The sequence below is a fragment of the Leucoraja erinacea genome, chromosome 11, assembly GCF_028641065.1.
Source record: "Leucoraja erinacea ecotype New England chromosome 11, Leri_hhj_1, whole genome shotgun sequence".
Lineage (NCBI taxonomy): Eukaryota > Metazoa > Chordata > Chondrichthyes > Rajiformes > Rajidae > Leucoraja > Leucoraja erinaceus.
The window spans coordinates 60,391,224-60,403,934 of NC_073387.1; the positions used below are offsets into that span (position 1 = coordinate 60,391,224).

Here is a 12,711-nt window from a genome sequence, read left to right on the forward strand (position 1 = left end):
GGTCTGCATCTCAGGGTACTCAATGAGATGGCTCTACAAATTGTGGATGCATTGGTGATCATTTTCCAATGTTCTATAGATTCTGGATCAGTTCCTGTGGATTGGACGGTAGCTAATGTTCTCCCACTTTTTAAGAAAGGAGGGAGAGAGAAAGCAGGGAATTATAGACCAGTTAGCCTGACATCGGTGGTGGGGAAGATGCTGGAGTTATTTATAAAAGATGTAATAGTGGTGCATTTCGATAGCAGTAACAGGATCGGTCCAAGTCAGCATGGATTTATGAAGGGGCAATCATGCTTGACTAATCTTCTGGAATTTTTTGAGGATGTAGAAGAGAAATGGAGGATATTTAAAGGTGAAATTTTAAGAGTACAGAATCTTTATGTCCCTGTTCGTTTGAAAAGAAATAGTAATAATTGGAAAGAGCCATGGGTTTTAAGGGAAATTGGACACTTGGTTCGGAAAAAGAGTGAGATCTACAATAATTATAGGCAGCATGGAGTAAATGAGATGCAGGGGCTATGACAGAAATATTTCAAATGTCATTAGAAACGGGAATGGTGCCGGAGGATTGGCGTACTGCGCATGTTGTTCCATTGTTTAAAAAGGGTTCAAAGAGTAAACCTAGCAATTATAGACCTGTTAGTTTGACGTCAGTGTGATGGGCAAATTAATGGAAAGGATACTTAGAGATAATATATATAATGGTTGAGTAGCAAGATGGATTCAACAGTGGCTGAATGGGAGATACCAGAGAGTAATGGTGGATAAATGTTTGTCAGGTTGGAGGCCGGTGACTAGTGGGGTGCCTCAGGCATCTGTGTTGGGTCTACTGTTGTTTGTCATGTACATCAATGATTTGGATGAAGGGGTGGTAAATTGGATTAGTAAGTATGCAGATGATATTAAGATAGGAGGTGTTGTGGATAATGAAGTAGATTTTCAAAGTCTACAGAGTGATTTAGGCCATTTGGAAGAATGGGCTGAAAGATGGCAGATGGAGTTTAATGCTGATAAATGTGAGGTGGTAAATCTTGTCAGGACAAATCAAAATAGGACGTACATGGTAAATGGTAGCGAATTGAGGAATGCAGTTGAACAGAGGGATCTAAGAATAACTGTCCATAGTTCCCTGAAGGTGGAATCTCATGTAGATAGGATGGTAAAGAAAGCTTTTGGTATGCTGGCCTTTATAAATCAGAGCATTGTATAGAAGTTAGGATGTAATGTTAAAATTGTACAAGGCATTGGTGAGACCAAATCTGGAGTATGGTGTACAGTTTTGGTCGCCAAATTATAGGAAACATGTCAACAAAATAGAGAGAGTACAGAGGAGATTTACTAGAATGTTGGTTACACAAAAAAGCTGGAGAAACTCAGCGGGTGCAGCAGCATCTATGGAGCGAAGGAAATAGGCAACGTTTCGGGCCGAAACCCTTCTTCATGTTGCCTGGGTTTCAGCAACTAAGTTACAGAGAAAGGTTGAACAAGTTAGGTCTTTATTCTCTGGAGCGCAGAAGGTTAAGGGGGGACTTGATAGAGGTCTTTAAAATGATGAGAGGGATAGACAGAGTTGATGTGGACAAGCTTTTCCCTTTGAGAATAGGGAAGAGGTCTTTAGAATGATGAGTGTTAGCTGTGAGGAGGATACTAGGAGGCTGCAAGGTGACTTGGATAGGCTGGGTGAGTGGGCAAATGCATGGCAGATGCAGTATAATGTGGGTAAATGTGAGGTTATCCACTTTGGTGGCAAAAACAGGAAAGTAGACTATTACCTGAATGGTGGCCGATTAGGAAAGGGGGAGATGCAACGAGACCTGGGTGTCATGGTACACCAGTCATTGAAAGTAGGCATGCAGGTGCAGCAGACAGTGAAGAAAGCGAATGGTATGTCAGCATTCATAGCAAAAGGATTTGAGTATAGGAGCAGGGAGGTTCTACTGCAGTTGTACAGGGTCTTGGTGAGACCACACCTGGAGTATTGCGTACAGTTTTGGTCTCCTAACCTGAGGAAGCACATTCTTGCCATAGAGGGAGTACAGAGAAGGTTCACCAGACTGATTCCTGGGATGTCAGGACTTTCATATGACGAAAGACTGGATAGACTCGGCTTGTACTCGCTAGAATTTAGAAGATTGAGGGAGAATCTTATAGAAATTTACAAAATTCTTAAGCGGTTGGACAGGCTAGATGCAGGAAGATTGTTCCCGATGTTGGGGAAGTCCAGAACAAGGGGTCACAGTTTAAGGATAAAGGGGAAATCTTTTAGGACTGAGATGAGAAAAACATTTTTTACACAGAGAGTGGTGAATCTCTGGAATTCTCTGCCACAGAATGTAGTTGAGGCCAGTTCATTGGCTATATTTAAGAGGGAGTTAGATGTGGCCCTTGTGGCTAAGGGGATCAGGGGGTATGGAGAGAAGGCAGGTACAGAATACTGAGTTGGATGATCAGCCATGATCATATTGAATGGCGGTGCAGGCTCGAAGGGCCGAATGGGCTACTCCTGCACCTATTTTCTATGTTTCTATGAGAGGGGTAGACAGAGTTGACGTGGATAAGCTTTTTCTATTATTGAGAGTAAGGAAGATTCAAACAAAAGGACATGATTTGAGAATTAAGGGACAAAAGTTTAGGGGTAACATGAGGGGGAACTTCTTTACTCAGAGAGTGGTAGCAGTGTGGAATGTGCTCCCAGTGGAAGTGGTGTCGGCAGGTTCGATTTTATCATTTAAAAATAAATTGGATAGGTATATAGACGGGAAAGGAATGGAGGGTTATGGTCTGAGTGCAGGTAGATGGGATTAGGTGAGAATAAGTGTTCGGCACGGACTAGAAGGGCCGAGATGTCCTGTTTCCGTGCTGTAATTGTTATATGGTTATATGTAACAAGTAAAATAGATAAGGAAGATCCAGTGGATGTGGTGTATCTGGACTTTCAGAAAGTCTCTGATATTGTTCCACACAGGAGATCAATGGGCAAAATTAGAGCACATGGTATTGGGGATAGGGTATTGACATGGATAGAAAATTGGTTGGCAGACAGGAAATAATGAGTAGGAATTAACAGGTCCCTTTCAGAATGGCAGGCAGTAACTAGTGGGATGCTTCTAGGCTCGGTGCTGGGACAGCAGATATTTACAATATATATTAATGATTTAGATGATGGAATTAAAAGCAACATTAGCAAATTTGCAGATTATACAAAGCTGGGTGGCAGTGTGAACTGTGAAGAGGATGTTATGAGTTGCAGGGTGACTTGGACAGGTTGGGTGAGTGGACAGATGCATGGCACATGCAATATAATGTGGATAAATGTAAGGTTATCCACTTTGGTGGCAAGAATCCTCTTCATAAATCCATGCTGATTTGGACCAATCCTGTTACTGCTATCCAAATGTTCGGCAATTTCATCTTTTATAATTGACTCCAGCATCTTCCCCACCACCGATGTCAGGCTAACTGGTTTATAATTCCCTGCTTTCTCTCTCCCGCCTTTCTTAAAAAGTGGGATAACATTAGCTACCCTCCAATCCACAGGAACTGATCCTGAGTCTATAGAACATTGGAAAATTATCACCAATGCACCACGATTTCTAGAGCCACTTCCTTAAGTACCCTGGGATGCAGACCATCAGGCCCTGGGGATTTATCAGCCTTCATCCATCAGTCTACCCAACACCATTTCCTGCCTAATGTGGATTTCCTTCAGTTCCTCTGTCACCCCAGATCCTCTGGCCACTACTATATCAGGAAGATTATTTGTGTCAGTGAAGACAGATCCAAAGTACCTGTTCAACACATCTGCCATTTCCTTGTTCCCCATAAAAAATTCACCTTTTTCGGTCTTCAAGGGTCCAACTTTGGTCTTAACTAATTTTTTCCTCTTCACATACCTGAAGAAGCTTTTACTATCCTCCTTTATATTCTTGGCTAGCTTACCTTCATACCTCATCTTTTCTCCCCATATTGTCTTTTTGGTTATCTTCTATTGTTCTTTAAACATTACCCAATCCTCTTGCTTCCCGCTCATCTTTGCTACGTTGTACTTCTTTGCTTTAATTTTTATACTGTCTCTGACATCCCTCGTCAGCCATGGTCGTCCCTTTCTCCCCTTGGAATCTTTCTTCCTCCTAGGAATGAACTGATCCCGCACCTTCTGTATTATTCCTAGAAACACCTGCCATTTTTGTTCCACTGTCATCCCTGCTAGTGTATCTTTCCAGTCAACTTTGGCCAGCTGCTCCCATAGTCCCTTTTATTCAACTGCAACGCTGACACCTCCGATCTACCCTTCTCCCTCTCCAATTGTAGATTAAACCTGACCATGTTATGGCCACTAACTCCTAATGGCTCATTAACCTCGAGGTCCTTTATCAAATCCAGTTCATTACACAACACTAAATCCAGAATTGCCTTCTCCCTGGTAGGCTCCAATACAAGCTGTTCTAAGAATCCATCACGAAGGCACTCTACAAAGTCCCTTTCTTGGGGTCCAGTACCAACCTGATTTTCCCAGTCTACCTGCATGTTGAAATCTCCCATAACAACCACAGCATTACCTTTGCTACATGCCAATTTTAACTCCTGATTCAACTTGCGCCCTATGTCCAGGCTAATGTTTGGGGGCTTGTAGATTAGTCCCATTAGGGCCTTTTTACCCTTACAAGTCCTTAGTTCTATCCATACTGACTCCACATCTCCTGTTTCAATGTCACCCCTTGCAAAGGACTGAATTTCATTCCTCACCAACAGGGCAACATTACTTTGCAAACATTTCTAAACACTTTTTTATTATGAGGTATTGTGTGTAGATTGATGATAAAAAAAGAATTTAATCAATTTTAAAATGGCGTAATGTAACAAAATGTGGGAAAAGTGAAGGGGTCTGAATACTTTCTGAATGCACTGTATCTGTGACATTTAAGATAAAGAATCACAGGCTCAAAATTAGAAACTGCCTATTAGGGACAGAAATATGAATAAATTGTGTTCAATTCTGGGAACCATGTTATAGGAAAGATGTTGTCAAACTGGAAAGGGTACAGAGAAGATTTACGAGGATGTTGCCAAGACTAAAGGGTCTGAACTATAGGGAGAGGTTGAGTAGGCTGGGTCTCTATTCTTTGGAGCGCAGGAGGATAAGGGGTGAACTTATAGAAGTGTACAAAATCATGAGAGGAATAGATCAGGTAGATGCACAGAGTCTCTTCCCAGTGTAGGTGAATCGAGGACCAGAGGACACAGGTTTAAGGTGAAGGGGGAAAGATTTAATAAGAATCTGAGGGGTAACTTTTTCACACAAAGGGTGAATGGGACAAGCTGCCAGAGGAGGTAGTTGAGGCTGGGACTATCGCAATGTTTAAGAAACAGTTAGACAGGTACATGGATAAGACAGGTTTGGAGGGATATGGACCAAACACAGGCAGGTGGGACCATTGTAGCTGGGACATGTTGACCGGTGTATCACTCTATGACTCTTACTCCAAATGCCCCCAGCCATTAAATCTATAAAATTCTCTTGTAAAGGTGATATGAAGACTGGGTGACTAATTCTATTCAGGGCAGAGAGCAATAGCATTTTGCTTACTGAGAATCAATGGACATAGGGTTAGTGCAAGAAAGTGTGAGTGAGATTAAACATTCCAAACATTCTTAGTGGTGGCACAAGAACAAAGGGCCAAGCAGCCTACTTCTGTTTACATCCTGATACATCGTTCAGAACTGTGATCAAGCCACACAATATCAGTCTGAAGAAAGATCCTGACCTGATCCATCACCTGTCCATGCCCTCCACAGATTCTGCCTGACCCACTAAGTTACTCCAGCACTTTGTGTTTGGCTCAATGTTTCAGCAGCTGTCGTTCCTTGTATCAGTAACCAAGTTACAAAGTCAACCATCATTTTTGTCCATTTGAAATATTAATGGTCATCATGTAAATTTGTTTTCAGCAGAACATTTGCAGAATGCTATGATATAACAACAAATAAGATAAGCAATATAATACCATTTTGCTGTGGGTGATCTTATTGAGGTGTATAAAATCATGAGAGGAATAGATCAGGTAGATGCATAGAGTCTCTTGCCCAGAGTTGGTGAATCGTGGACCAGAGGACACAGCTTTAAGGTGAATGACTCAATAAATGCCTCAAAAATGCACCATTTTCAGTACCATAATTTTTTTCCCCAAAAATATATTGATAACACTTTACAGATCAATCTAACAGAAGTGTCGATGTTCATAGAATAGAAGTTTAAAAAAAAAAGCAAAATTACCAAGGAGAAATTAAGAGCTATCAAATTTGTTATATTCATGCATCAGATGAGATATACGGGGAGCATAGGATCCTGAATGACTGCAGCTTGCGGTCTGGTACATTGTAACTATGTCCACAAGTCCTCGCCATTCTTTAATTGACATTAAGCAGGTTCACACATTATAGGAGTAGAATTTGGTCATTCAGCCCATCGAGTCTACTCCACCATTCAGCCCATCGAGTCTACTCCTCTGATCTCTGCCTCCTAATTCCATTTGCCTGCCTTCTTCACATATCTCTTGACACCCGTTCTGATCAAGAATTTGTCTATCTCTGCCGTAAAAACATGCACTGACGGCCTCCACAGCCCTCTGTGGCAATGATTTCCACAGATTAACTACCCTCTGACTAAAGAAGTTCCTCCTCACCTCCTTTTGAAAAGAGCACCCTTTAATTCTGAGGCTTTGACCTCTGGACCTAGACTCTCCCACCAGTGGAAAAAAGGATTCCACATCCACTCTATCGATGCCTTTCATTATTCTGCAAATTTAAATGAGATCCCCCCTCAACCTTCTAAACTCCAGCAAGTAGAGGCCCAGTGCTGCCGAAAGCTCATCATATGTTAACCTACACATTTCTGGAATTATTCTTGTAAACCTCCCCTGGACCCTCTCCAGAGCCAACACATCCTTCCCCAGATATGGGCCACAAATTTGATCACAGTACTCCAAATGCGGCCTGACCAGTGCCTTATAGAGCTTCAGCATTACTTCTCTGCCACAGATTGGGAATAATTTCAGTTGCATAAGCAAAAGATGGCTCCCTATATCCAGCAGTTTCTAGAGGGCAGATAATGCTTTCTTTGGTTGAATAACTTAGTGCTCATGGCTTCAGCTCAGAATGACTGTGATGGGGACATAAGAGGGCCTGCAACTCTTGATCTCAGTGGAATGGGTACCACAATTGGTCAGGACCTGGAGGGGAGCGATTAAAGAATGTAACCAATTCTACAATGAGTAGGAATTAAATCCAGGTGTGAAAGGAGGTAATAATCCAGAACCTTATGGTAATTTAACATAAACATTTCAGCCATAATCGGTTTGACTGTGCAGTTCCTTAAATAATATATTTGGAACAAGGAATGAGTGTTGTCTGTGTGCACAGTGCTGTGACGTGCTCACCTGTATTGGACAGCTCTTGTCTGAGGCCGCTGACATAGTGTAGCAGTTCCTCCAGGCTGCGATCACAGTGTTGTCCATACATCAGGAACTTGTGCAGCACCTTTTCCAACTCCCGCTCCACACATACACACTGGTCCATGGGGCAAAGACACAGCGGGACAGACACACACAAGCAGGGATGGGGTAACTTGGAGTTAGCCAGCAGAACGCACAAATGAACCCGCACTCAGTGCAGAAACACACAAAACACAAACCTCGGGTCAGTAAGAGAGATTCTGACAGAAACAAAGCAGTGAAAGCTCAGTGTTAGATTCAGGGCGACAGAACATAACACAAGCAAAGACAAAAGACTCAGACCAAGAGTCTGCGCTAAAGGCTTGGACGCAGTGGGGAGCGAAGCGTCCCACGACCACAAACGCTGGCACTTTGGCAACAACACAGGAAGCCGGGCAGCAGCATCGAGCCCCAGTGGCTGGTTAGACGCAGACAGTCAGAGCCTGGATCTCGGCGACACGCGAGAGAAACATCGCTGGAGCCGCCACTAGGCCCACCCCCCCGTCACCGCCTAGCCCCGCGTAGTGGAGCCGCCACTCGGCCCCTTCCCCGCCCGCCTAGCCCCGCGATGTGGAGCCACCACTCGGCCCCTTCCCCGCCCGCCTAGCACCGCGATGTGGAGCCGCCACTCGGCCCCTTCCCCGCCCGCCTAGCCCCGCGATGTGGAGCCACCACTCGGGCCCCTTCCCCGCCCGCCCCTAGCCCCGCGATGTGGAGCCGCCACTCGGCCTAGCCCCTTCCCCGCCCCGCCTAGCCCCGCGATGTGGAGCCCACCACCCCGCCCGCCTAGCCCCGCGATGTGGCCCCTTCTCGGCCCCTTCCCCGCCCGCCTAGCCCCGCGATGTGGAGCCGCCACTCGGCCCCTTCCCCGCCCGCCTAGCCCCGCGATGTGGAGCCGCCACTCGGCCCCTTCCCCGCCCGCCTAGCCCCGCGATGTGGAGCCGCCACTTGTCAGCTGCTCCGCCGCGGGCCGCGCTATTTCCCACCCGGGGCAACACGGAAACGCGGATCCGCGCAACATTCCCGTTGACGGGGCGGCGGCGGCGCGGGCACGTTGCGCGCTCCCGGACACAGATTGTAACCGATGCGCGTGTCCGGAACCGGGCCCCCAGGCGCGCTCCCGCCGTCGGGAACAGCTTGCATCGCCCCGCCCCCCCCCTACCCGCTCTCCCAGTGGTTCAGTCCACCCGGAAGTAGCCAGCGCAGGGATGTACCACTCGGCGAGGGGAGGGGGGGGCGAACCCGGAACAATCCAATCGCCAGTTATTATTTGTCAAGAGCTGCGGGTTGGACATAAATACCGTGAATAACGTGAACAACGTGAACAACGTGAACAACCGGCCGTCGGCGCTTCATTCCCGCGCGTCTTATAAATAAAGTCGTTGGTGTGAAATTGCGAGCGAATATTTCTCCCCGTTTGTCAAGAATGGAACATTCCTGTAATGGATACAAAGAGTCGCGAGCGTTGCAATTGTCACTCGCGGGAGCGCGCACAGGGCGGGGCGGGAGCGCGCACGGGGCGGGGGGGGGAGCGCGCACAGGGCGGGGCGGGAGCGCGCACGGGGCGGGGCGGGAGCGCGCACAGGGCGGGGCGGCGCGAGCACGCGGCACAGGGCGGGAGCGCGCACGGGGCGGGGCGGGAGCGCGCACGGGGCGGGACGGGAGCGCGCACGGGGCGGGCGGGAGCGCGCACAGGGGGTTTCAGGGTGAAGACCAAAGATCTTATAGCGGAGCAAGATGGGTTACTCTCACGCAAACGTCAGGTCCGCTCATGGGCGGATTCATGGGCGATTATAGGACACATTTTAGCGACCTGACTCCGCCATCTTGCTCCGCATTCTTGCTCCCGGCCAAAGATTGGATCCGCAGCGGGGAGAGAGAGTGCCCCAAGACAATGTTTTTTATTTAATGTCCCTTGTCTAGTCTGAAATAAAGTTCATTATTGGATTAGAAGAAATATAATTGTGTGTGTTATATACATTTATATAATTTTCATGTATGTGTGTTTATAAACATTTTATTATTTAACAAGAATCAACAGAATTATGAACAAACAGAATTATGAATCTAACCCTATATCACGCACAAAAAGTCCCCCCCTGTCAATCACCCTGCGAGTCGGGTCGGTTCCGGTTACTACAAAATCAACTCAAACACGGCTTGTGAGCCATTTAAAAAGAAATGATTTAAAAAACATTAAAAAAGACAATTACCAGAATCAAATTTTATTCTTGACAAGAAGTTTGAACTGACAGATTTATGAATCTGACCCACACAAACTGTTGCCCCGCAACATTGATTACAGTGCGAGTCGGGTCGGGTTAGGTAGGCTCAGGTTGCTAAAATGGGCGTGGAAAATGCCCATGATCCCCTCCATAGCGTACTACACGTCAGTCCATTGCATTTAGCAGGAGTAGCCCATCTTGCTTCGCTATAAGATCTTTGGTGAAGACTTCTTGCATTGAGCCCATGAAACCATCGCTGCGTGAACGCCCAGACAGATGTAACATAGAAACATAGACAATAGGTGCAGGAGTAGGCCATTCGGCCCTTCGAGCCTGCACCGCCATTCGGCCCTTCGAGCCTGCAGGAGTAGGCCATTCGGCCCTTCGAGCCTGCACCGCCATTCAATATGATCATGGCTGATCATCCAACTCAGTATCCCGTACCTGCCTTCTCTCCATACCCCCTGATCCCTTTTGCCACAAGGGCCACATCTAACTCCCTCTTAAATATAGCCAATGAACTGTGGCCTCAACTACCTTCTGTGCAGAGAATTCCAGAGATTCACCACTCTCTGTGAATTTTTTCTTTCTCATCTTGGTCCTAAAAGACCTTCCCCCTTATCCTTAAACTGTGACCCCTTGTTCTGGACTTCCCCAACATTGGGAACAATCTTCATGCATCTAGTCAGTCCAACCACTTAAGAATCTTGTAACATCACCCCTCAATCGTCTAAATTCCAGCAAGTACAAGCCGAGTTTATCCAGTCTTTCGTCATATGAAAGTCCTGACATCCCAGGAATCAGTCTGGTGAACCTTCTCTGCACTCCCTCTATGGCAATAATGTCTTTCCTCAGATTAGGAGACCGAAACTGTACGCAATGCTCCAGGTGTGGCCTCACCAAGACCCTGTACAACTGCAGTAGAACGTCCCTGCTCCTATACTCGAATCCTTTTGCTATGAATGCTAACATACCATTCGCTTTCTTCACTGCCTGCTGCACCTGCATGCCTACTTTCAATGACTGGTGTACCATGACACCCAGGTCTCGCTGCATCTCCCCTTTTCCTAATCGGCCACCATTCAGATAATAGTCTACTTTCCAGTTCTTGCCACCAAAGTGGATAACCTCACATTTATCCACATTATACTATATCTGCCAAACATTTTCCCACTCACCCAGCCTATCCAAGTCACGTTGCAGCCTCCTAGCGTCCTCCTCACAGCTAACACTGCCCCTCAGCTTAGTGTCATCCGCAAACTTGGAGATATTGCCTTCAATTCCCTCATCCAGATCATTAATATATATTGTAAATAGCTGGGGTCCCAGCACTGAGCCTTGCGGTACCCCACTAGTCACTGCCTGCCTAATGAAGAACTCAACCATATTATGGTCACTCTTGCCCAAGGGGGCACGTACAACAAGATTGCTAACTAACCCTTCCTCATTACTCAATACCCAGTCTAAAATAGCCTGCTCTCTCGTTGGTTCCTCTACATGTTAATCATATGTATAAATATATATGTATGTGTATATATGCATGTATGTGTATATATGCATGTATATGTATATGTGTGTATATATATGTTTATATGTGTGTATGTATGCATATAAATGTATCCATATGTATGCGTGTATTTGTATGTGTGCATATGTATGTGTATACGTATGTATGTATGTGTATATATGTATGTGTGTATATATGTATGTGTATATATATGTGTGTATAAATATATATATATGCATATATATATTATTACTATATAATTATATATATAATTGCCTTTATGGTTTATGTATATCATCTTACAAGACAAATAAATTAATAGTGATTATTTAAATCAAAGTTGCTTCTGATCCATGAGAATAAACTTAATTATCTCTAACTTGCCTCTCACACACAGACACACATTCATATGAATATATCAAATATGTATACGTTAAATATAATTTTGTGCAGTGTGTGTTAAAGCAATACAATGCAAGGGAAACTACGCAAAGGAGGGGGCTGTTCCCGCTACAAGATACTCGAGGATCTTTGCTTTGGATCAAAGATTATAGCGGAGCTCTATAATCTGCTTTGGATCACAGCGGGTGGAAGTCGCGTGTCGCATGTAACAAATGGCGGCCGTGACGTTCCGTCACGTACTACACGTCAGTCCATTGGTCTATCTTGTCCCTCTAGGATCTTTGGTCGGGTCTCCAGTGCAGGGAGAGATTTAAAAAGTTCCCCCCCCCCCCCCCCCCCACCCCCCCCCACCCCCCACCCCACACCCCCCCCACACACACCACACCCACCCACACCCACACACACACCCCCACACACACACCCCCACACCCCCACACCCACCCCCACACACACACCCCCACACACACACCCACCCCCCCACCCACCCACACACCCACCCCCCACACACACAACCCCACACCCCCCCCACACCACACACACCCCCCCCCACCCCCCCCCACACACACCACCCCCCCCCCCCACCCCCACCCACCCACCCCCCCCCACACACACCCCCCACACACCCCCACCCACACCCACACCCACCCACACACACACCCACCCACACACACACCCCCACCACACACCCCCACACACACACACCCACACACACACACACACACACACACACACACACACACACACACCCACACACCCCCCACACACACACCCCACACACACACACACACCCCAACACCCCCACCCCCCCCACACACACACACCCCCCACACACACACCCCCACACACACACACACACCACACACACCCACACACACTCACCCACACACCCCCACCCAACACCCAAACACCACACACACACACCCCAACACACACCCCCACACACACACCCCAACAAAAAATAACAAAAACTACATTAAAACACAGACAGAAAATAATAAAACGCGGACAGACTGCAGAGGCCGCTGCTGGCCAGAGTCGCGCCGCCTACCGGGTGGGTCTGTTCCGGCGGCCATGTTGGGTAGGT

At 46.6% G+C, this 12,711-nt stretch overlaps 1 protein-coding gene across 2 annotated transcripts in view; it reads right to left on the reverse strand.

Moving 5' to 3' along the window:
- The window catches only part of rmnd5b (required for meiotic nuclear division 5 homolog B), a 34,666-nt gene extending 26,676 nt beyond the window's left edge, over positions 1 to 7,990 (reverse strand). For both annotated transcript variants that reach the window (XR_008724282.1, XM_055643368.1), the window contains exon 1: positions 7,440 to 7,990. Coding sequence is in view for 1 of the 2 variants with exons in the window: in XM_055643368.1 (XP_055499343.1) it covers positions 7,440 to 7,578 (139 nt within the window). In the remaining variant the exon portion in view is untranslated. The remainder of the gene's footprint in view (positions 1 to 7,439) is intronic.
- Positions 7,991 to 12,711: the final 4,721 nt, after the last annotated feature.